At 46.6% G+C, this 25,478-nt stretch overlaps 2 protein-coding genes across 4 annotated transcripts in view; one reads left to right on the top strand and one right to left on the bottom strand.

Moving 5' to 3' along the window:
• The window catches only part of ARHGAP45 (Rho GTPase activating protein 45), a 92,207-nt gene extending 90,390 nt beyond the window's left edge, over positions 1–1,817 (top strand). For all 3 annotated transcript variants that reach the window (XM_044269427.1, XM_044269434.1, XM_044269444.1), the window contains one exon: positions 1,150–1,817. In XM_044269427.1, coding sequence (XP_044125362.1) covers positions 1,150–1,502 — 353 coding nt within the window. In that variant the 3' untranslated portion in view covers positions 1,503–1,817. The remainder of the gene's footprint in view (positions 1–1,149) is intronic.
• Positions 1,818–1,858: 41 nt separating this feature from the next.
• The window catches only part of POLR2E (RNA polymerase II, I and III subunit E), a 39,889-nt gene continuing 16,269 nt past the window's right edge, over positions 1,859–25,478 (bottom strand). Inside the window, exons 2-7 of the mRNA XM_044269486.1 lie at positions 15,569–15,743; positions 15,369–15,484; positions 15,171–15,251; positions 4,929–4,987; positions 4,034–4,112; positions 1,859–2,069 (exon numbers count right to left, since the gene is read on the bottom strand). Coding sequence (XP_044125421.1) covers positions 2,004–2,069; positions 4,034–4,112; positions 4,929–4,987; positions 15,171–15,251; positions 15,369–15,484; positions 15,569–15,743 — 576 coding nt within the window. The 3' untranslated portion in view covers positions 1,859–2,003. The remainder of the gene's footprint in view (positions 2,070–4,033; positions 4,113–4,928; positions 4,988–15,170; positions 15,252–15,368; positions 15,485–15,568; positions 15,744–25,478) is intronic.

Below are 25,478 nucleotides of genomic sequence, written 5' to 3'. Positions count from 1 at the left end.
TCTTACCCCAATTTTTTTTTAATCAAATGTGATCAAAAAGACAAAAACTACAGATCATCCCACAAAAAGTAAGCCCTCACACAGCTCAGTAGATAGTACTAAAAAAAAAAGTTTGGGGGGTCAGAATATGGTGAAGTTAAAAAAACACAATAAATGTATTTTTTTTTTTAAGTTTTAATTTATTGTTTCAGTATTAAAACACATAAAACCTATACATATGTTATATCTTTGTAATCGTACATACCAAGAGAATGAAGGGCACAGGGCAGTTTTGAAGCATAGAGAACGCCGTAGGGACAAAACCCATAAAACTGTGGAGGAATTGTGTTTTGTTTTTTATTCCACCCCATTTGGAATTTTATCCTGCTTCCCACTACATTGTATGCCATATTAAATGGTGGCATTAGAACCTAAGGGTTAAGATTGAAAAACTCAATCAAGAACAAAGCTTGAGCATATTACGCCTTGGAGTGGTGGAGGGGCCCAGGATTAAGTATAACAGGCTTATTCAAACAAGAGATGTAAAGCTTGTTGATGTTCCAGGTGCTAAACACAGATTGAGCCCATGTGTTGCAGGGCTTGCGCAGAACACGTAGCACATGCTGCAATTTCCGCTGGACTATATCAGTATTTAGTCTGTGGGCTGTCCATTCTACACTGGGGACAGTCCCCACATTACTGATACATACAACTTAAAGGGTTGGCCCATCTCAGACACTGCTAGCATATGCCATCAATGTCATATAGGTGTACATCCCAGAGGTGGGCCCCTGAAGTGGAGAGCACACCTCACATGTGCGACTTGCTCTCCATTCACTGCTATGGGAATTCCAAAAACGGCTGAGTGAGCGTGCCGCATGTGATGCCACCTCTACGTTCACCGCTATAGGACTAGGACTTCCAGAACGGGGGAGTGGCCAGGCTTCTGCTGTCCTTCAATTCAGGGAGCCTATTCCAGAGATGGAATCCTGTATGTTCCTCCATAGTAACCGTTATGTTCTACACTGTCAGGAAGTAGAGCTCAGGCTTCACAGATCTACTATTGCTAATGATCTGTATCTACTTTACTTGAGATGCTATCTGCATATCCAAGAGAGGTCATATACTGGGTTCTTTTTCAGTTATTAACCGCTTTTTCATTATTTTCAGCATCAGTTGGATCATCTGTTGATTCCGAATCTGAGTCAGATGGTGGAGAAGACCTCCCTAGCACATGGGAAACCATAGACCCGCGTGTTCCATTTTCGAAACAGCCTATTGAGGCCAGCACCGATGACATCCCTTACATTGGAGTAGATGCACAATCTGAGTCTGAGGAAGATAACGCTCCAAGTCAAGGAAATCTAGCTGAAAATAACACAAATCAGTCTAACAATGTACTATCAACCGCTCAATTTCTGAGGACCCCTCTGCAATGCTATCGTCCTCTTCCTGTGGTCCGTGTGCTGCAAGGAAGAATTGCATTGAGCACTTCTACTGACCGTTGCCCACGGTTTGTATAAGCGACTACAACCTCCTTTGGAATTTTCCATTCAAAGTGCCTTGCAAAGCGAATATTCATAAAGTGGTAGAGATCAAAGTGATTCTTAATAAAAGCAGGAGCTTTCAGCTTTGTGTGTACTGGAAATAGGCATCAGGCTATGCATCCTGAATAGCAATGGTACAAGCGAACGGACTGCTTTCTAACAGCAGCTGGGCAGAGACTGAAAGGGATTGTGCATTTGTGTGTGAAGATTATAAATCTATTAACGTGTGTAATTGCTGAGAAGTCGTCACTTTTTTCCTTAAAGAAATAAACTAAAACAGTTTTGTCAAAATGCATTTATTTACTTAAGGTACTGGGCGAAACAAAATCACTTTATAAAAGCTAAATATACTGCACCCGTGCCACATAAAGAAATGCATGTACAAGGAACCCATAACAAAATATACTCCGAATCTTAACACATGTAGCTTTTAATAATAAAAAATAAAAAAATATGTTGAATTGTCTTGAGGACACGTCACTGCACCAGGCGATACGTGATGTAGCGGCCAGCAGTCTCACTAGGACGAATGATCTTTACCACCTGCAAGATAGTAAGAGTTTTCTCTTATTAACTAAGAAGCAAACAAGTATATGCTAATTTTACTTCACTTTAAAAGGGGTGATGCTAGATATTTAGAGAAAAAATAAACGAGTATATAAAATTTTGCTTTAAACAGCATACCTGTTCCTGGAACAACTTACATAGAAAATCCTATGATTAGTTGCTACATAAATAACGTTTAAAAGGGTTGTGTCATCTCAGATAATTGGGACATATCGCTAGGATATACCCCCATTGTCTGATAGGTGCGGGTCCCACTTCTGGTAAACTGAGCCGGCAAAGTCACAAAAGGGCACATTGCGCTCCCATTAATTCCTATGGGGATAATGAAAATAGCCGATCGTGCTGCTCAGCTATTTTCGGCAGGCCAATAGGAAAGCTTGGGGGTGGCCAGACCTGACAACGCTGGCCACCACTTTGCCGGCCTCGTGTTAGGCTTTGTTTTAGAGATAGGTGTGAGTCCAACCTCTGGGACCCACACATATCAGACAACAGGGGCATATCCTAACAATATGCCCCTATTGTCTGAGATGGGAATACCCCTTTAAAGACAAGGGTTCCACGGTTCACATCCCTTTTGTTACCTGCTCCTAACACACCAAACACTGCATATTTATGCCCCAATACCTGTTTTTCCTGTATGTGCTTCACGTTCTCTGGCCATCACGGCATCTTTGCAGGAGTGTTTATATCCAGCACTTCCCTTTCCTCAGTTTCCTGCTCTTTTTTTCCTAACCAAACCAATCAAGCTTTGCAGCATGATGAGTCTGCCACACTGTTCAGTCTACAGTAGCCATGCCCCCTACACCTCCTCTGGCCATGTTCGTACACCCATCCATGAATCCTGATGGTCCATTTCTTATTAGACTGCTGGATCACATCACCAAAGTCATAGGAACTTCCCCCACCTTTTCCATACTGCACTAAACAGCTTGAATCAGCAAGCACATATGTAATACTATCATGTGCAATACTACCTTCTGAGCTGTGTTCCATACTCATCTTCTTTGATACTGTCTGCCGAAGTGTGTATCTAAGGCTACTTTCACATCTGCGTTTTCAATTCCGCTATTGAGATCAGTCATTGGTTCTCAATAGCAGAAGAAAACGCTTTAGTTTTGTCCCCATTCTTTGTCAACTGGGACAACGCTGAACTGAACGAAACGTACCATAATGCATTCCATTCCGTTGCGCTCCCTTCGCAGACAAAGTAACGCTGCAAGCAGAGTTTTTCTGTCCACGATGTGGTGCGGAGCAAGACGGATCTGTCCTAACACACAATGTAAGTCAATGGGGACAGTTCGGTTTTCTCTGCCACAATAGAAAAACGGATCCGTCCCCCCTTGACTTTTAATGGTGTTCATGACAGATCCGTCCTGGCTATAGAAGACATAATACAACCGGATCCGTTCATGGCGGATGCATGCGGTTGTATTATGGTAACGGAAGCATTTTTGCAGATTCATGACTGATCCACAAAAAACACTAATGTGAAAGTAGCCTAAACCCATCATGTGTGATACAGTTTACTACACAGGCCATCATGTGTCAAATCTTTATTTTTTTTCCTGCTAATATTATTCCTACTGGTGACAGGTAAAAGGAGGTATATACTCTGTCTGTCTATCTTCCATGTGACATTGAAAAAATAATAATAATTTTTTTCCAATAATTTGGCAAATCCCTTTTTACATACAGAATAAAAAAAAATTGCAATGGAACCCAGGTAACATGCCCCAGCTACCGCAGAAAACACCAACTGCAAATCCAGCTGAATTTTACGTAACACGTGGACTTTGATGCTGAATTATCACAAATGCTGTTTTGCATAGTGAAAGGGCTTCCAACCAAGTGAAGACACCATACAGTAGTATATTCTAATACACAAGAAATTTCTAAGTGTACATTATGGAAAGATATATAAACTGCAATTTTTTTCTCACCTGACCCCTTTTTAGCCCAAAATATCTTGCAACTGGATCTCCAGCTTGTATACGAGGAAGCTGTGATTCTCTGAGTTTACTGAATAAATGGTTAAGGCTTGTTCTGAAACAAAAAACAAACCCTAAGGGGAAGATTTATCAAGACGTTGGCGTTCCAATACAGCACTCCTGATCCCCTGTGTGCAAGATGCGCCTATTTTTCAAAAGGCAGATGCCTACACTTGAGCTAAAAGTTACGCCAGTTTCTGGAGCAAGTTATAGTAAAACCAGAGGCCACAAAAGGCTCCATCCCTTTCCACTAAGTCCTGCCCCTTTTCTAGCCACTTTTTTTAAGCTGTAAAAAGCTCAAAATGTTGCAAATTAGGGCACAAATAAATAGTTTGATAAATGTGCCTCTAAATTTTGTTGAACATATTTGGTTCTTAAATGAAATGTCCTATTTTATTTTTTATTTTTATTTTTTTTATTTTTTAACTGCAGGGGACTCTATAAAATTATACTCACCGCCCCAAACCCCCTTCGCTCCTGTGCTGCCACCACCATCATCCCAGCTGCAGCAGCCATAACAAGCGAGTATACTGTATGTGACCACTACAGCCAATCAGTGGCCTAAGCAGCATACAGAACAAGACCACTGACTGGCTGCACAGGTCAAGTATGGTACCATGCACGTCACCGCTGTACTCATGACAAAGAGCCCAACGCAAAAGAGGAAGCTTGGGATGGCAAGAAAAAAAAATGTTTTTCTAGTATCCCAATAGGTTCTCTGTTGTCTTTCTTAAAAAAAAAAAAATACAAAAACGTGACAACCCCTTTAATCACTAGCGGCAAAACCTTCTAATATATATGGTTTTAACTAAATGTCACTGAATGCAATCCCATCGAGAAAGGATACTATCTTGCTAGCAGCTCTGTGACTTCATCCTTTGTCATGACCACATGTTCAGGAACCAACTGAAAAGAAGAAAGGTACAGCATAAATGATGGTGAAATGAAACACGGCAGAACTGTTGTGCTCAATGGCCCTGAAAGCAATGGGTAATAAGGGGACTGTAAATGTCACTTTACAGTGATCCCTCAAGATACAATGATCTCAGGATAAGATATTACATACAATGGTCTTTTGTGATATATCGTAAGTTGAAGCTAGACTCAACATGCAATGCCTCACACTCAGATCCAACCAATCAGGGACACTTCTCTGGTAAAAATGCTGTATTAGTTACTAGTTAGCAGCTATCCCTGACTGTTATATGTAAGGACTTGTTTTATCTGTCTTAACCGCCTAACGCAGGATCGCGTTCCGGAGGCGGCTCACTCATGCATTGGCGCGTCATCTCACGAAACGCAAGATTTCCTGTGAACGCGTGCACACAGGAACTGCAGGTAAGCGAGTGGATCTACAGCCTGCCAGCGGCGATTATTCGCTGGCAGGCTGTAGATGTGATTTTAATAAGTAGCACCAAGCACCACACTACACTTACACCCCCCCCCCGTCACTTATTAACCCCTCATTAACCCCTGATCACCCCCACCCCGCCCCCCTTCATTGATCACCCCCCTGTAAGGCTCCATTCAGACGTCCGTATGCGTTTTACGGATCCACGGATCGGATCTGCAAAACACATACGGACCTCTGAATGGAGCCTTACAGGGGGGTGATCAGGGAGTCTATATTGGGCGATCACCCCCCTGTATGGCTCCATTCAGACGTCCGTATGTGTTTTGCGGATCCGCAAAAAAACATACGGACGTCGGAATGAAGCCTTACAGGGGGGTGATCAATGACAGGGTGGTGATCACCCAATATAGACTCCCTGATCACCCCCCTGTAAGGCTCCATTCAGACATTTTTTTGGCACAAGTTAGCGGAAAAGGAGATTTTTGTATAACTTACCAGTTAAATCTCTTTCTCGCTCTTCCTTGGGGGACACAGACCTTGGGTATAGCTCAGCTCCCTAGGAGGCGTGACACTAAGTAAAACTGTTAAGCCCCTCCTCCATCAGCTATACCCTCAGCCTGGAGATAGAGGCTACCAGTTGCGTGTCAAAGTAGTGAAAGGATAACAACCAATAACGGAAACAACCAGCCAGCAACCCAACGGGGCGCCAGACCATAACCCTGTAACCAAACACAGAAGGGTGGGTGCTGTGTCCCCCAAGGAAGAGCGAGAAAGAGATTTAACTGGTAAGTTATACAAAAATCTCCTTTTCTCGCCCATTTTCCTTGGGGGACACAGACCTTGGGACGTTCAAGAGCAGTCCAAGAAGGGAGGGACCACAAACCCAAGGCGGAACACCACCAGAGCATCAGGAAACCGCTGCCTGCAAAACCAGGCGGCCCAACGCAGCATCCGCTGATGCATGCGTATGCACCCTATAGAACTTTGTGAAAGTGTGCAGAGAGGACCAAGTGGCTGCTTTGCACAACTGTTCAGCCGAGGCCCGATGCCTCTGCGCCCAGGAAGCTCCGACTGCTCTGGTGGAATGAGCAGTGACGCCAAAAGGCGGAGGTCTGCCCTTGGCTCGATAAGCCTCAGACACCGCCAGTTTAATGAAACGGGCAATAGCCACCTTGGAGACCGCCAACCCTTTGCGCGAACCCTCCGGAACCACAAACAGGGAGTCCGTGCGCCGAAAGGACCCGGTGACCTCCAAGTAAATCCTCAACGCCCTGACCACATCCAGACGGTGCAGTTCCCGTTCTCTGGGGTGGGAAGGAGAGGGACAGAGCGACGGAAGGACGATGTCCTCATTGATGTGAAAGGCGGAGACCACCTTTGGCAGGAAAGTCGGGACAGGCCGAAGCACAACCTTATCCTGGTGGAAGATCAGGAAAGGTTCGGAGCAAGAAAGAGCCGCTAACTCCGACACCCGTCGGAGAGACGTGACGGCCACAAGAAAGATGACCTTGCAGGACAGAAGGCGAAGGGAGACCTCCCGTAAAGGCTCGAAGGGGGCTGATTGGAGCGCCGAGAGCACCACATTCAGGTCCCAGGAAGGAACTGGAGGGCGGTACGGCGGAACAGAGTGAGCCACCCCTTGTAAAAAGGTCTTAATTGGCCCTAGAGGGGCCAGGGGACGCTGGAGAAGAATAGACAGCGCCGAAATCTGACCCTTCAGAGAACTGAGGCACAGCCCCAGGTCCAGACCCGACTGGAGGAAGGACAGGATTGTGGGAAGAGAAAACCGGAGAGGTGGGATGCTCCGGGACTCACAGAACCCCAGATAGGACCTCCAAACCCGATAGTAGATCCTAGAGGATACGGGCTTACGAGCCCGGATCATGGTGCGGACTACGTCCGCGGAGAAACCCCGTCGCGTTAAGACGGCGGTCTCAATAGCCACGCCGTCAAACGTAGCGAGCCTAAATGCTCGTGGAAGATCGGTCCCTGAGAGAGAAGGTCTTCCCTGGAGGGCAGTGGCCACGGTGCGTCTGCCAACAGCAACATTAGGTCGGCGTACCAAGACCGGCGGGGCCAATCCGGGGCGATTAGAATCGCGGGGACGCCCTCTGCCGCGATCCTCCGAAGAACCCGTGGCAGGAGGGGAAAAGGAGGAAAGACGTACAGAAGGGAGAATTCGCGCCACGGAAGGACGAGCGCGTCGGCGCCGTATGCCTTCGGGTCCCGTGCCCTGGCCAGGTATAGGGGGACCTTGTGGTTGAATTTGGAGGCCATGAGGTCCACGTCGGGGCGACCCCAGCGAAGACAAAGGGCTTCGAACACCTCTGGGTGCAGGGACCATTCTCCCGGGTCGATGGTGGACCGGCTGAGGAAATCCGCCGCCCAGTTGTCCACCCCCGGGATGTAAATCGCAGATAAGGCCGGCACGTGCGTCTCCGCCCAGAGGAGAATGAGGGTCACCTCTTGCATCGCTGCAGCGCTGCGAGTGCCTCCCTGATGGTTTATGTATGCCACAGCCGTGGCATTGTCCGATTGGATCCGAACAGGGTGGCCCCTCAGCAGATGGGTCCAGTGTCTGAGGGACAGAAGAATCGCCCTCAGTTCCAGAATATTGATTGGAAGTCTGGACTCCGATAGAGACCAAACGCCCTGGACGGACCGGGGAGGGAAAACCCCCCCCCACCCCCGTAAGCTGGCATCTGTGGTAATCACCAGCCAGTTCAGTGGAAGGAAGGACTTCCCCCTTAGAGGGATATGCAACCACCAGCCGAGGGAAGCTCGAGCCAGGGGAGGCAGAAGAAAGGTCCTGTCCAGACTCCTCAGTGATTTGTCCCAGGCCGACAGAATTGCCCTCTGAAAGGTGCGGGATCGGAATTGTGCGAACGGCACCGCTTCGAAACAGGCAACCATCTTTCCCAACAACCGCATGCTGGATCTGAGGGAAGGGCGGTGATGACGGAGGAGACTGCGAACCGACCCGCGAAGGGCCAGACGCTTGTCCGACGGAAGGCGGACCTCCGCCAACTCTGTATCCAGGAGCATCCCCAGGAAGATCAGCCGTCTGGAGGGGGTAAGGGAAGATTTGGGGTGGTTGATAATCCAACCGAACCGCGTCAGGGTCTCCAGAGTGAGTTCCACACTGCGGGATGTCTGAGAGAAGGAGGGTGCCTTGACCAGGATGTCGTCCAAGTATGGGAGAAGAAAAACACTTCTTGAACGTAGAAGGGCCCAGACAGGGGCCAGGACCTTGGTGAACACTCGAGGAGCAGTCGCCAGACCAAAGGGAAGGGCGACGAATTGGAAGTGATCGTCCCCCACCGCAAAGCGCAGGAAGCGGTGATGACATGGAGCAACCGGAACGTGGAGGTATGCATCCTGAATGTCGATTGAGGCCATGAAATCCCCTCTTTCCAGGGAGGACACTGCGGACCTGAGAGACTCCATCCGGAATCTCTGCAGTCGGAGAAAACGGTTCAGGCGTTTTAGGTCCAAGATCGGACGCACTGAGCCTTCCTTCTTGGGAACCACAAAGAGGTTCGAGTAGAACCCCCTGAACCTTTCCGTCGGAGGCACGGGGGCGACGACACCCTTGTCCATTAGAGAGTGAATGGCCGCGAAGAAGGCGGCCACTCGTACGGGATCTCGCGGAGGACGGGATCGGAAGAAACGGTCTGGCGGAATGGACGCAAATTCGATTTTGTATCCGCAAGATACAATCTCGAGCGCCCATGCGTCTGAGATGTGGGCCCGCCATACGTTCCTGAATAGGAGAAGGCGGCCCCCCACCCGGGTGGGTGGGGGCGCACCTTCAGGCAGAGGGCTGCTGGCCTGTGGGAGCCCGTGCAGGCTGGGACTTGCGCCAGGTAGGTTGCGTCCGAAAAAACGGCTTCTTGCGTCTATCCTGGGCTGGGCCAGAGGAAGAAGAACTGGCCGCGGGTCTAGACCCGGTGGGCTTGCGAAAGGACCGAAAACGGGACGAACCAGCGCGACCACGGGGGGCGCCCATTGGCCTGGACTGGGGGAGGTGAGTACTCTTCCCACCCGTGGCCTCTGATATAAGTTCGTCCAGACGGGTTCCGAACAGGCGGGAACCCGTGAATGGTAGGCCGGCCAAAGAGCGTTTGGAAGCGGCGTCCGCCGCCCAAACCTTCAGCCAGAGTTCCCTCCTGACAGAAACTGCCAGGGCAGAGGAACGGGCAATGAGGGCACCCGCATCAAGGGAGGCCTCACAGACGAATTTTCCGGCCTGAACAATTAGTTGGGCTAAGGAACGGAGGTCCTGAACAGGGACGTCCGACCCTAACTCCCGTTCCAGTTGCAAACCCCATTCAGAGACCGCTTTGCCAACCCAGGCGGAGGCAAAGACCGGTCTAAGGGCCGAACCAGAGGCAGTAAATATGGCCTTGGAGAGGGATTCCGTACGACGGTCCTCAACAGACTGGAGGGAAGATCCGTCCTGTACAGGAATAGTAGTGCTTTTGGACAGGCGAGCCACGGGAGGATCAACCTTAGGCGGGGATGTCCACGTGGTCACAGAATCCGCTGGAAAGGGATAACAAATGTCCAGCTTTTTGGGTGTAATAAAGCGGACGTTAGGCCGAGTCCAAGCCTTGGATACCACAGAAGAAAAATCAGCGTGTATGGGAAAAACCTTGGAGGCCTGTTTGGGGCGGAGAAAGGACACGCCGGCCTGTTCAGAGCTGGGGGGGGTCATCGTGTAGCTGAAAGGTATCACGGATGCTAGTGACAAGATGCCCCACCGCGGACGCCAATTTGGACGGAAGCTCTGAGTCCATGTCCACGTCCGAATCCGCCAGTTCTCCCTCAGAAAGCGTATCCCTTTGAGAGGATAGACTTGACTGAGCTCAAACGCATGGCGGAGAGAGCGAAGCATCTGGAGAAGATGTGCGCTCAACCCTTGAACGTTTCTGAGTATGCCGGGCCCTGGAAGATTCGCTGGGAGGCAGGGAACCAGTGGGGGCGGCAGAAACGGTAGTCCCAGCGGGTGCGACAGGGATTGTGGCAGCCTGCGGGAGAGGCGGTCTATCCACGAGACGGCCCACTACGTGTGTAAGGCTTTCCACCGCCTGAGACAGAGACCTAGCCCAGTCAGGGGGTTCAGAGGCACCGGGGGGCGCAGCGGGAAGCGGGCCCTGCACCGGGGCCTGACATGCAAGGCAATGCGGCTCAGATTGCCCACGCGGAAAAAGTTCCTTACAGGCGGTACAGGCATGGTACCAGGGTTTGGGGGCACCTGTGGGATCTGACATGCTGAAGTGTGGTTGTACTCTAATATAGAGACCACAAAGGGTTATAGCAGCTATGACCAGGAGGGTTAGGAGAGGGTTAACTGTCCTACCAGTGCCTCAGAAGAACGTCAGGAGATGGCCCAGATCAGCAGCAGCAGAGAAGCAGTGAACAGCAGTGAGCAGCAGAGAGCAGCAGAGAGCGCCCACAGAAGCCGAGCGATGTACACAGGAGGTTAGAGTCCCCCACCGTGTCCCAGCTTCCTGTCAGGAGTGAGGAAGCGCGGGAAACCTCAGCAGAAAGCGCGGGGAACAAGCTCCGCCCCCTCCAGCGCTTGAAATGTCTCCTGTGAAGGAGAACGTAGCTCCGCCCCCAAAATGACGCGCGGAAGCCCCGCCCCCTGCCGGGACCGCTAAGCCCCGCCCCCCGTTCTCGGCGGGAAGGGGGAGAGAGAGAGAAGAGAAAAATGGAGTCAGCCCCGAATGAGGGGGAGGGGGGGGGGGGGGGGAGAAAGATAGCAGCGTGGGGGGGAAAAGCGTGGGGGTGCTGAGGATGCTGCTGTGCTGCATTGTCCTGCAGATGAGCGCTCAGAATGAGCGACCACGGGTGCCCCTCTTACCCAGAGGGGTAGATGCTGCAGATAGGGACGGGGTATGGGCTGGAATAGCCATCTCACCGTGCGACGTCTTCACCCTCAGTCCTTTCCAGCAGGGTCGCCCCTTCAGCCACTGGCACCGCAGTGGCAGGAAGCTGGAAGAGGGGCTTGGCGTGCGGGCGACCCCCTAGCTGGCGGGATGTAGGGGAGCCATTGCTGCCCAGATCCTCCTATTGCTTCTGTGGGGGAGGCAGCAGTGCAGATAAGTTGGCACTGGCGCAGCTCAACCCCGGGAGAGCAGAGAGGTCAAATGCGTCTCTGGTATCCCTAGGAAAAAATAAAATAACAAAATTAGAAGAAAAAGTAAAAATAACAAGGAGAAAACAGCCCTGCAGTAGCAGGGAGTGTCTTGCCTCCTTGGACACTAAGCTAAAACTGGTAGCCTCTATCTCCAGGCTGAGGGTATAGCTGATGGAGGAGGGGCTTAACAGTTTTACTTAGTGTCACGCCTCCTAGGGAGCTGAGCTATACCCAAGGTCTGTGTCCCCCAAGGAAAATGGGCGAGAATTTTATTTTTTTTTTTCTTACAAAGTCTCATATTCCACTAACTTGTGACAAAAAATAAAATCTCACATGAACTCACCATACCCCTCACGGAATCCAAATGCGTGAGGGGTATTTTTTAGACATTTATATTCCAGACTTCTTTTCACGCTTTAGGGCCCCTAAAATGCCAGGGCAGTATAAATACCCCACATGTGACCCCATTTCAGAAAGAAGTCCATGAAAGTTTGAACAAAAAAATAAATAAAAAATTTCCGCTAACTTGTGCCAAAAAAAACCTTCTATGAACTCGCCATGCCCCTCACGGAATACCTTGGGGCGTCTCCTTTCCAAAATAGGGTCACATGTGGGGTATTTATACTGCCCTGGCATTTTAGAGGCCCTAAAGCGTGAGAAGTCTGGGATCCAAATGTCTAAAAATCCCCTCCTAAAAGGAATTTGGGCCCCTTTGCGCAACTAGGCTGCAAAAAAAGTCACACATGTGGTATCGCCGTACTCAGGAGAAGTAGGGCAATGTGTTTTGGGGTGTCTTTTTACATATACCCATGCTGGGTGAGAGAAATAGCTCTCTATAATGACAACTTTGTATAAAAAAAGGGAAAAGTTGACTTTTAGATAGATATTTCTCTCACCCAGCATGGGTATATGTAAAAATACACCCCAAAACACATTGCCCTACTTCTCCTTAGTACGGCGATACCACATGTGTGACACTTTTTTGCAGCCTAGGTGGGCAAAGGGGCCCACATTCTAAAGAGCACCTTTAGGATTTCACAGGGCATTTTTAACACATTTGGATTTCAAACTACTTCTCACGCATTAGGCCCCCTAAAATGCCAGGGCAGTATAACGACCCCACAAGTGACCCCATTTTGGAAAGAAGACACCCCAAGGTATTCTGTGAGGGGCATGGCGAGTTCATAGAATCTTTTGTCACAAGTTAGCGGAAAATGATGATTATTTTTTTTTCTTACAAAGTCTCATATTCCACTAACTTGTGACAAAAAAGAAAAACTTCCACAAACTCACTATGCCAATCACGAAATACCTTGGGGTGTCTTCTTTCCAAAATGGGGTCACTTGTGGGGTAGTTATACTGCCCTGGCATTTTAGGGGCCCTAATGCGTGAGAAGTAGTTTGAAATCAAAATGTGCAAAAAATGCCCTGTGAAATCCGAAAGGTGCTCTTTGGAATGTGGGCCCTGTTGCCCACCTAGGCTGCAAAAAAGTGTCACACATGTGGTATCGCCGTACTAAGGAGAAGTTGGGCAATGTGTTTTGGGGTGTTTTTTTTACATATACCCATGCTGGGTGAGAGAAATATCTCGTCAAAAGACAACTTTTCCAATTTTTTTATACAAAGTTGTCATTTGACAGAGATATTTATCTCACCCAGCATGGGCATGTGTAAAAAGACACCCTAAAACACATTGCCCAACTTCTCCTGAGTACAGCGATACCACATATGTGACACTTTTTTGCAGCCTAGGTGGGCAAAGGGGCCCACATTCTAAAGAGCACCTTTAGGATTTCACAGGGCATTTTTTACACATTTTGATTTCAAACTACTTCTCACGCATTAGGGCCCCTAAAATGCCAGGGCAGTATAACTACCCCACAAGTGACCCCATTTTGCAAAGAAGACACCCCAAGGTATTTCGTGATGGGCATAGTAAGTTCATGGAAGTTTTTATTTTTTGTCACAAATTAGTGGAATATGAGACTTTGTAAGGAAAAAGAAAAATATAATTAAAAAAAATATATCATTTTCTACTAACTTGTGACAAAAAATAAAAAAGTTCTATGAACTCACTATGCCCATCAGCGAATACCTTAGGGTGTCTACTTTCCGAAAGGGGGTCATTTGTGGGGTTTTTCTACTGTCTGGACATTGTAGAACCTCAGGAAACATGACAGGTGCTCAGAAAGTTAGAGCTGCTTCAAAAAGCGGAAATTCACATTTTTGTACCATAGTTTGTAAACGCTATAACTTTCACCCAAACTTTTTTTTTATCAAAAGACATGTAGAACAATACATTTAGAGAAAAATTTATATAGAAATGTATTTTTTTTTTTTTTTATTTACAACTGAAAGTGAAAAATGTCATTTTTTTTAAAAATTTTGCTAAATTTTGATTAATAACAAAAAAAGTTAAAAGGTCAGCAGCAATAAAATACCACAAAAAGTGAGAAGAAAAGGAGGTAAAAATTAATTTGGGTAGTAAGTTGCATGACCGAGCAATAAACCGTGAAAGTAGTGTAGTGCAGAATTGTAAAAAGTGGTCTGGTCATTAAGGGTGTTTAAGCTAGGAGAGCTGAGGTGGTTAAAGGGGTTGTCAGAGTTATGAAATATGAAAAAAAATAAAATAATATTTAGCACTGTAAATCCGATAGACAGCAATATATAACAGAGCTAAGCAAGTTTTAGGTAAAAACTATTATATTTCCTAATTTCCCTGGTTCTCTTCTGGCCCTTTGTTAACCTACAATAACAACAATCTCTGCCCCTCCTTCTGCTTTGCTAAGGGAGTGAATAAAAGTGCTGCCCTGAGTGACATGTCTGCCTACTGGGATACTCAGCAGCATGTTGTATGTGTAGGACTACAAGTCCCAGATGTACAATGACACTGCCAATACACACAGGATCTTCTCCCTACCTGTTCTTGTGTAGAACTCCTCTAGTCTGTGAGCTCCTGTGCCCAGCATTTGTCTTCTCACTGCCTGCAGCTACTCAGTAAAGCCTTCAGCCCTGAGTCTGTGCAGCTGAAGGGGTTAATCTTTCCTGAAGTATCCAATAGGAGGGAGACACAGGGCAGAGAGCAGCAGCAGAGCAAGGGGCGTGGCCAGCCCAGTGATCTCCGTGTACAGACTCATATCTGATCGCTTAGGCTTTGCGCACGAATCATCATCAGAGCAGGGAGAGAAGCTGACATCACAGGTCATGTGACCCTCAGTGAAATCTGATAAACCAGCAACTAGAGATAAAGTAAGTCAATTGTAAAGTCCTTTCATTTGACTAGTTATAAACATACAAAGAACAAAAAAAATAACTGACAACCCCTTTAATTATCTGCCTATTTTTCTTAAATCTTCATTTTCTCTTATCTTGGATGACATTTTGGGGCTTTAGAATCAATTACTCAACTTAGAATGGTTTCAACATACAATGGTCGTCCTGGAACCAATTAATATTGTAACTTGAGGGACCACTGTATATATAGTATGAAACTGGGGCTGAGTAACAACAGTACCTCATTATGGGTGAACCATTACTATGAGGTCATACATATCTCTGATATCAATCTTCTCGACAGCTGTCTGACTTACCTCATGTTCTGTGATGTTTATCAGAAGCTCCTGCTGCAGAAACTGCTCGAGAATATATTTGGGAGCCATATCTACCAGTGACTAAATGAACAGAAAATTAAAAAGTCAACATAAGTGGAACACCAATGGACACCAGTGTGGACTGTTTTTATAATTCTTAACGTCAAACCTCCTAAACCAAGAAATAGCCGTAAATACCTGCTTGGCAGATGGTGTCATTCCTTGCTGCACCACAATGATGGCCCTGGTGATGTTTTCTTCCTGCATCCGCTGACAGTACATTTTGATGGTCTTTATTCCAACCTTTGGTTCCTCTGAAAATTGGCAGGAAAGTGAGTCACAAAAATAACCTCAATTTATCATCTTATCACACACAACGCCAAGACACTAGCACCTACCAGGGAAAAACACAAACATCTGATCTGTGGGATCATCATTGTGAGCCACCAACACTGTAAGATCAGTTCGCCGAGGTCGGCCCTCGCTTGGCTTGTCACCAAACTGTGCCTTGAATTCATCCAATGTCTGGTCCAATTCATCTTGGGTCACAAGGTATCCTCTGTCATGGCATAGCTGAAGGAACAAATGAAAGAAACATTGGTTAAACTGAAACTGTCCAAAACCGATTCCTAACACTACAATAAACCATGAGGCAGTGTGTAAATGGCTGACTCAATGCTCTATATAAGTTTAACCCTGTTCCACCACCAGCTATAAAAACCCTTCATAATATCTGGTTCTGCACCCAATTGAAGTATCATGGGTTTGTACATCAAAAAGTGTGTGACTGACTCCAGCTTTGTATCATTCATTTATGTATACCTTCATGTCTCAACTATAAAGGGAACCTGTGAACACGAAATGCAGTGCGATCGGCAGGCAGCATGTTAAAGAGCAGGAGAAGCTGAGCAGATTGATATCGTTTTATGGAAACACAATTCGGTAAACCCTGTATTTCATTCATGGAAATCCCTGCTAGTAACAGAGAATTAAATGGAGAGGTTATACTGAATAATTCCCCCTAAAACTATATCAATCTTTTTTGGGTTGTTTGTTTCAGTTTTACATAATAAAGCATTTTTGAAAAAAAAAAAATATTTTTTAGTGTCTCCATATTCTGAAAGCCATATATTTTTTATTTTTTGGGAGACCGTCTTATGTAGGGGCTCATTTTGTTCGGTATGAGATTTTTATAGAGCAGATTCTTACGGACGCGGCAATACCGAAATAGGTCTACTTTTTTAAATTTATTTAGGTTTTACACTATAATTTTTTTTTTTTTTTTTTAAAAAGGATAACAGTTTAGTTTCTCCATAGTCTGAGTCAGTTTATTTTTAGCCGATTGTCTTAGGTACTAGAAATTTTTTTGCAGGATGAAAGGACGGTTTTATTGGCACTATCTTGGGGTGCATATGACTTTTTGATTGCTTGGTATTACACTTTTTGTGATGTAAGGTTAAAAAAAAAAAAAAAAAAAAAAAAAAAAAAAGGCTTTTTGGACACAGTTTTAATTTTTTTTAAAAAAATGTGTTTTAGTATCTCCATATTTTGAGAGCCATAGTTTTGTTTAGGCGATTGTCTTAGGTGGGGTCTCATTTTTTGCAGGACGAGATGACTGGTATAATTTTGGGGTGCGTATAACTTTTTGATCGCTTGGTATTACACTTTTTGTGATGTAAGGTGACAAAACTAAGATTTAGTTTTACCGGTAAATGGTTTTCCAGGAGTCTGACATGACAGCACCCACTGGATGATGTCCTATTGGTCTTTATAGGGACAGGAAGCGAGAGAGATTAAAAAGGCCCCTCCCCACCCCCACTCTCCAGTGTTTTCCAACATACTACACCGCCTGAAGGACTTTCCATCCAAATGCCAGGTCTTGGTTGGCTAGAGCATGTAGCCTATGGTGTTTAGCAAAAATCAGGAAACTAGACCATGTTGCGGCCTTGCAAATCTGATCAACCAAGGCCTCGGCTTTCTCTGCCCACGTTGCTTCCATGGCTCTGGTTCAGTGGGCTTTCATAGTTAAAGGGCAGAGTATATTCTGAAGTCTGTAGGATACTCTGCTAGTCTCTTATCCATCTTGCTAAGGTCTGTTTTGAAGCCTTGTTGCCTTTGTTTCTTCCACCGAACTGGACGAAAAGATTAGTCGATCTACTCCCGGATTTTGCCCTTTGAAGGCAAGCCAGATTTGTTCTTCTAACATCCAGACAATGGAATCATTCCTCCTGTACATTTTTCGGGGAGGTACAAAATGAAGGAAGCTTTAATGTCACGATCAGTGGGGGTTTGACTCCACACTGAACACAGGAGAGAAGGGGAACAGTAACCGGGCGTGGAAACTGGGGAAGAAACAGGTCACCTCCTAGACAACCATACTCCGGGCCCTGACTACCTATCAATATGAATAGACTTTGAAGGTAGGAATATTTATAAGCAGGATACCTAGGCCCTGATTTCCCTATAAGTCCCTGGAATACGTATAGGACCAGAGACAACCCATTCCTCCCCAGATGGACAAATGGAAGTCTCTGTCTCAGGCCCAGATACTACAACAGGGAATATAACACAAAAAGGTCTATTTGTGGACAGCTCCACTTGTGACAAATCGATTGGAATACTTCCCTGTTGAGCATCCATTCTCCTGGGTTGAATTTGTGTCGGCTCAGGAAATCAGCTGTGGAGTTGAATGCTCCCTTTAGGTGAATAGCTGAGATGGAAAGGATTCTCCTTTCTGCCCATGTAAATATTTGGTTTGTCAGATTCTGAAGGAGAAGGTTTCTTGTTCCTCCCTGACGCTTCAGATAGACTGTGGTCATATTGTCAAAGTATTTTAATATTTTGTCCTTGAAGTAGATGCTCTGCTGCTGTTCGCGTCTCCAGTACCACCAAATTTGATGACCTCCGACTGTCCTGTAAGGACCACTTTCCCTGAAAGAAGCAATCTCTCACATTGGCGCCCCAGCCTCTCTGACTCGTGTCCTGGGTAATCACTATTGCTGGAGACGTGTTCCAGGGAACTCCTTTCTTTAGATTTTCCGGGTTCACCCACCAACAAGGATAGGGAGTATTTTACCTTCTCTGAGAGGATTGTCCTGGAGTTGAGGGAGCAGTGGTCTCTGGAGCACTGCATCTTGTAATGTTCTTGAGTGGTACCGTGCCCAAGGTATAATTAAGATGCAAGAGGTCATTAGGCCCAGGGACTGCATACACTCTCTTAAGGTATGATTTTATTTTATTTTGAAGGATACTATTCTTTTTCTTATCCTTTCTTGTTTTATATCCGGGAGATAGAAATGCTGTTTAACTAAATCTAGAAGAGTTCCCAGGAAATTTTTCCTGGTGTCCAGATGCAGGTCCGATTTCTTGTAATTTATAATCCATCCCAACTCTTTTAGTAGAGATAGAGCATGTTGAATGTGATCCTCCAGACACAGTTTTAATTGTGCTGTGAGTAAAAAAAAAAAAAAAAGTCTAGGTAAGGTACTATCAATATCCGGTTTTGCCGTAAATTGGCCATAATTTCTGTGATCACTTTTGTGAATATGCGCGGGGCTGAGGATATCCCGAATGACAGGCATTGAAACTGGTAATAGAAAATTCTTTCCTTGTATTTGATTGCAAATCTTAGATATTGTTGGTGCTGCTGATGTATAGAGATCTGGTAGTAAGCATCCTTTAAGCAGGGATGTGGAAAAAAAATAAAAATAACTACTTGTCAAAGGAATAAAGCGGGGGCTCGATCTACTTGTCCCTCATGACAATCTACTTGTCCTGATACAAAAAATTATTTTAAATCAAAACCATATTTCAATGCACCGCCACACTTTCTTATGCAGGGAGGTGGCTGGCTTGCGTTCCAGTCTTTGTGGTGTGAAATCGCCGCAGGCGATCGGATGCACAATTTAGAGTTGTCGCGATACCAAATTTTTGATTTGATTTCGATACCATAAAAAAGTATAGTGATACTCGGTACCACGCGAAAAAAAAAAAAAAAAGCCACGTGCTTTCCGCATTTTAAAAAATTGGCAAATCGCGCAGTTTTTATTTATCTTTCTCTGTTCTAGCGTTTACCGCATAGATTTTTTCTATTTTAATAGTTTGGAGTTTTCAGACGTTGCGATATGTTTATTTATTGTTTATATATTTTATATGTAATTTATTTAATAACTATCATCCCTTGTCCTATTCACCCTGATAGAGCTCTATCAGGGTGAATAGGACCTCACACTGTCCCTGCTGCCCTGTGCATAGTGCACACAGTAGCAGGGAGCAGACTATGGAGCCCCAGGATTACACAGCCGAGGATGCGATCAGAAGCTGCCAATGCACCATCAATGAGAGGAGGTGAGGGGAGCCTGTGGCGCACCTGAGGGATTAACTGCCACTGATCGCAGCTCCCTGTCAGAGGCAGGGTGTCGGCAATGCGATTCTGCTGCCGGCACCTGTCTCCTGTATTAAAAGTTAAAGACTACCTTTCGCGGGTTCGGACTTAGTGAAGTTAGCTAGACATGTAGAGTTGCGCGTTCAGGTTCTCTAGTGGGCGTTCCTTCTCCCTTAGCTGCGATTAGACCGCGCTACAGCCAGGGAGAAGGAAGGCCCATTAGAGAAGCTGATCCTCCCCATCGCTCTGATAGTAGTAATTAGCATACGGAGCAAGAGACTGTAACTGGGGCACAGCGGGCGAACGGAGCGGCGCCCAGGAATAATAATAGGTGCAGGGAGATCCCTGGGCGCCGTTCTACATGTCCTGCTAACTAAGTCCGAACACATAAAAAAGGTCCTTCTACCATTGGTGGCGCAGTGTGCCCGCCCCTCTCTCCTCATTGGTGGCAGCGGCACAGGGGGGGAGAGACTGCTTCCTTCTCCCCTGTGCTGCTGAGGGAACATGAGTGCGCTGACAGCAGCGCGCTCATGTTCTGCGATACTAGACTGCGCAGCAGAGCAGCCCAGTATCGAAAAAAAAAAATGGAAATCCCGGTATCGTATCGATACCAGGATAAAAGTATCAATTGGGTATCGAAATTTCGATACCCGCAACCCTAGCACAATTATGGAGCCAAACAAGAAAGCCTCAATGTAAAACCGTAAGTTAGGGCAAGGAATGAATAACCATCTAAACCTATAATGTTGTTGAACAAACAAAAGAATGCCCAGTGTATTCAAAAAAATATATACTTTTATTTCATTATAATAAACATATGATTACTAAAATATTAGAGATAGCAAGAAAAGGGTATGAACAGTGAGCAGAAAGAGTCTTTAAAAAAATATATCGAGCCCTCACATAAGTGAGACAACACACACCAAGCCTTATTGTAAAGAATATCAAGGAGCTCATCTGTGGGTAACAGATAGAGAGTTAAAGCATACCATGAGACATGATGGAGGGTAAAAGCAGCAGGCATGGGACAGGCAAGGTCCATTTTGTTTGGACTGGACCGCAGGCATAATTTGCCTTGCGATTCTGTGCAGCCGATCGCATTGCAGCCGTTGGGCAAGGTTATGGTGCCAATCACTTCAACAGACCACTACGCCCCCTCCTGCCCCAAAATATAGTTAGCCGGCCGCAATGCGGTGCAGTGCATTCTGGACAGAATCAGGCCGGAACGCACTGCCTGGTGTGAACGAGACCCTAATGTGATCACAGCAATTAGTTTACTGCACACTCTTGCTCTTAGCACATTACTACCCGTACCTCTAGGTGGTTTAGGCAAATTAGCTGCTGATGTGGCATGGAAAGGACCCCCCCCCCCCCCTCACCTTCCCAGTTTGACAACACCTGCATAAACGGGGTCCTCTGAGGGATGCTGGCAGAGTTGAGTTCTATCAATGCCCCTGGCCCTGTCACTGCTCCTCCCCCCGAACCGGAGAGGCTCTGTCACCACGGCTGCGTCACTGCTCTACGCCCACTGCTCGGTCACCGCTGCTCCACGCCCCCAGCTAGTCACTGATCCACTGCTCCGGTAAACAAAGCCATCTCAGCCCTGCTACATGCCCACAGCAGGGCTAAGCTACTGAACAAACTACCTGCCCGGCGCCCGAAACTGCATGTCCTGGTCCTGATTGACCCCTCTAGTTTCTTTATGAAGAATAACGTTGAGAAGTGTCCTTTGATTTATTTTGAGTGAGGCACCTGAATTATCAGTCCCAGACTTAGCAGTTTTTGTACGTCTGCCTTGAAGTTGACTCTGCAGAGAATCTGTCTGAAACTCTGATCTGAAAAATCTGGGGAGGAGGACAACGGAACTCTATTCTAAATCATTGTTTTCCTGTATTTGTATTGCAGAGAAATCCCCTTCCTCCCTTAGGGTAGCTTCATCTACCCGTCTTACCCTTCCCTATAGCCGTTGTGTTTTGGAATTGTCTAGACTCAGAGGGCTTACGAAAGGACTGCGGTTTCTTTGATTTCTCCTCTGGAAAGCCTTTTTTCACATGTGACGTGCTCTCCAGAATAGAATCCAGGACTGGTCCAAATAGGAAGGAGCCAGTGAAGGGGATTGCACATAATCTATTCTTGGTAGCAATATCCCCTGACCATGATTTAAGCCAGAGTGCCCTTCTTGCGTATTTGTTAGTGACCCATTCCTTGCAGAAAACCGGATGGATTCTGCTGAGGCATCTGCCATGAAAGAAGTAGCCATCTTTAAAAATGGTAGTGACTCCAAAAATTCCCTGGATGTTTTTAGCTTGAGATGATTTTCCAGTTGTTCGAGCCACAGAAACATCGCCCTGGCCACAGATGTGGCCGCAATATTTGTGTTAATGGACACAGCAGAAGATTCCCATGCTTTTTTTTTTGATAAGCTGTCTACTTTTCGATCCATCGGATCCTTCAACTGGGATGAATCTTCAAACGGAATTGTGGTTTTCTTTGCCACTTGAATATCGACTTTAGGGATTTCTTCCCATAATTTTGTCTCTTCCGGGTCAAATAGCAGTCTGTTTTTGAATTCCCGTGGAACATAGTTTCTTTTCTGCTTCCTTCCATTCGTCTTTTATTAATTCCTTTAGATTTGAGTTTACTGGAAAAAGATGCTTCTTTTTTGCTCTCAGGCCCCCAAACATTTCATCTTGAATGGTTCGGGCCTGCTCCTACTCCTTGATTGCCATCGTCTGTCTTATTGCTGTTAGGAGGAAATTTAAGTCTTCTCCAGAAAAGAAGTATCTTCCTGGTTCATCCAAGAGAGAGGAAGGGGGATGTTCTTCTTCCATCTCTCCTGAATAGTATAAGCCATCATCCTCAGAATCAGAGTCCATCTGAACCCTGAGTCGTTTAAAGGGTGGTGGAGAGGGGACTGGAGTAAGGAGTTTGTTTAATCATGCAGCCTGGACTTTTTCCCTTATTATAGCTCTTAATTCTGACATAAAGGAAGGTTGTTCCTCTTTAAGAATTTTAGATAAGCAGTCTGGACATAGAGGTTTCAAATACGACTCCAATGGTTTTTTGGGACATGTTGCACATTTTTTAGCTTTCGTTTTTGAATCCCAATGAGACTTGTGTCCTGTCTCTTTCTCAGCCTAAGGCCTCATGCACACAACCCTTGTTCTGGTACGCATCCAAGCCGCAGTTTTTGCAGCTCGGGTGCGGACCATTCACTTCAATGGGGCCGCAAAAGATGCAAACAGCACTCCGTGTGCAGTCCGCATCCTTGCTCCGTTCCGTAGCCCCGCAAAAAAAAAAAAAAAAATATATATATATATATATATATATATAACATGTCCTATTCTTGTCCGTTTTGCGGACAAGAATAGGCATTTCTACAATGGGCCGCCTGTTCCTTAAATTACGGAAGGCTTTAGAGTTTTGTGGATCCGCTAAAAACGGAACGGTCGTGTGCACGAGGGGAGAGGGAGAGATTCATTCATATAGAACTCTCTATAACACTGGACAAAAACAGGGCAGGGAGTGTAACTTACTTACATGACCCTGGACGGGGGAGTCTGTACCAGCCTCCTGCTTTCCAGACATCTGGACCTCCATGATGCACAACTGAACACTCAGCCATCATCACTTAAATGGACTTACCCTATTTTGGTGCGTCCCCTCCGCTCATTCCAATGAAGAGTCAACCCCCATGCAAGGTCTTGCATTATCAAGGCATCCAGAATGCGATGTGCGCCGGAACGCGCACTTCCGATCACGTGGTCCGGCTCAGCAATCCTCCACCACTGTGCGCCTAGAGGAGCGTAGGAGGCGCAGACGAGCCCAGAGCTCCCACACAGGAGAAGCGGCATCGGCGTCCACGATACTACGGCGATTTATTTGAGGCTTACATGCCCAGTCGGGGTTGAAGACGGTGTCCAGGAATGGTCCCAGACACCAGGTATGGCGGAGTACCTAGGGGACCCCTTCCCGGAGGGGTGCTAGCTTAGACTACCAGAGGCTGAGAGGAGAGGCATAAACCCCCCCGACCCAGCCTCAGCCTTTTCCTAACATATCTTCTTTCTTCCTCCCTTAGCAGGGACTCCTCTCTGCTCCTATCCCCGTAGGGACAAGAAGGACACTGGAGAGTGGGGGTGGGGAGGGGCCTTTTAATCTCTCTCGCTTCCTGTCCCTACAGAGACCAATAGGACATCTTCCAGTGGGTGCAGTTATGGAGGGACATCCTGGAAAAATGCCTTTTATTAGCACAGTTTTTATTTACGGTGTTGACCAGACTGGGTGGAACATGTGATATTTTTTAGAGAGCAGGTTGTTACACACGCGGTGATACCCAATATGTCAGTTTTTTATTTTTTACAATTTTATATGTCTCTTTATGGGAAAGGGGCTTTTTTATTGAAACTTAAATTTTTTTTATTGTTAAAAACACTTTACAGCAGAGGTCACGGTTAAGGGAATGGGATACTGTGGCAGTCCCTTTTAAAGGGGCAGGTGCTGCGGAGGTCTCTGTTAAGGGGCTGTGAATGGTGGGGGTCAGCTAAGAGGACTGTAACCTATGGTCAGTGTTAAGGGGCGGGTGCTGTGGAACTCACTGTTAAAGGGGCAGGCTGCTTTAAAGGTCAAAGTAAAGGGGGTGGGATGCTGTGGAGGTCCCATTTTAAGGAGACAGGGCTCTGTGGGGGGTGAGTGGGGGTCAGTGTTAAGGGGTGAGAGGCTGTGGAGTTCACTGTTAAGGGGCAGGGTGCTGTAGGCGACTTATGGGGGGATACTGTCGATGTCTTTTAACGACACACACAAAGAATAAATTAAATAGATTAAGCCCTCTTTCACACTTGCGTTGTCCGGATCCGGCGTGTAATTCCCGGGAAGTGGAGTTCACGCCGGATCCGGACAACGCAAGTGAACTGAAAGCATTTGAAGACGGATCCGTTTTCAAAATGCTTTCAGTGTTACTATGGCAGCCAGGACGCTATTAAAGTCCTGGTTGCCATAGTAGGAGCGGGGAGCGGTATACTTACAGTCCGTGCGGCTCCCGGGGCGCTCCAGAATGACGTCAGAGCGCCCCATGCGCATGGATGATGTGCCATGCGATCACGTCATCCATGCGCCTGGGGCGCCCTGACGTCACTCTGGAGCGCCCCCGGGAGCCGCACGGATGGTAAGTATGCTGCTCCCCACTACACTTTAGCATGGCTGCCAGGACTTTAGCGTCCCGGGAGCCATGGTAACCACTCTAAAAAAGCTAAACGTTGTATCCGGCAATGCGGCGAAACGACGTTTAGCTTAAGGCCGGATCTGGATCAATGCCTTTCAATGGGCATTCATTTCGGATCCGGCCTTGTGGCAAGTCTTCAGTTTTTTGGGCCGGAGCAAAAAGCGCAGCATGCTGCGGTATTTTCTCCGGCCAAAAAACGTTCCGGTCCTGAACTGAAGACATCCTGATGCATCCTGAACGGATTTCTCTCCATTCAGAATGCATGGGGATAATCCTGATCAGGATTCTTCCGGCATAGAGCCCCGACGACGGAACTGTATGCTGGAAGAGAATAACGCAGGTGTGAAAGAGCCCTAAATATACCTGAGCGAAGCAGAGTCCTTAGGTAATAAATGTATGTCTGATGGTGGTCTGACTACTGGGATCCCCACTGATTACAGTAATGGGGGTCTGTGTCCTATTCAAACGAGTGGCGATTGAGCATTCAGCACTCAACATTTTTTACTCTGCTATCTTTTGGCAGTGCATAATTATATTCATAAAAGGGACACAGATCTGACCCCTAGTGATCAGATGCTTAAGTTGTCCGTTATTTTCACCCAGACAGCCCCCCTGATATTAGCATCGGAGCATCTTATGCTCCGATGCGCTCCCTTGCCCTGCGCTAGATTGCACAGGGCAGGGGCTCTTTTGTTTACAATAACAC

Source organism: Bufo gargarizans, chromosome 1, assembly GCF_014858855.1.
Source record: "Bufo gargarizans isolate SCDJY-AF-19 chromosome 1, ASM1485885v1, whole genome shotgun sequence".
In the NCBI taxonomy this organism is placed as follows: domain Eukaryota; kingdom Metazoa; phylum Chordata; class Amphibia; order Anura; family Bufonidae; genus Bufo; species Bufo gargarizans.
This window is presented reverse-complemented; position numbering and strand designations above follow the sequence as displayed.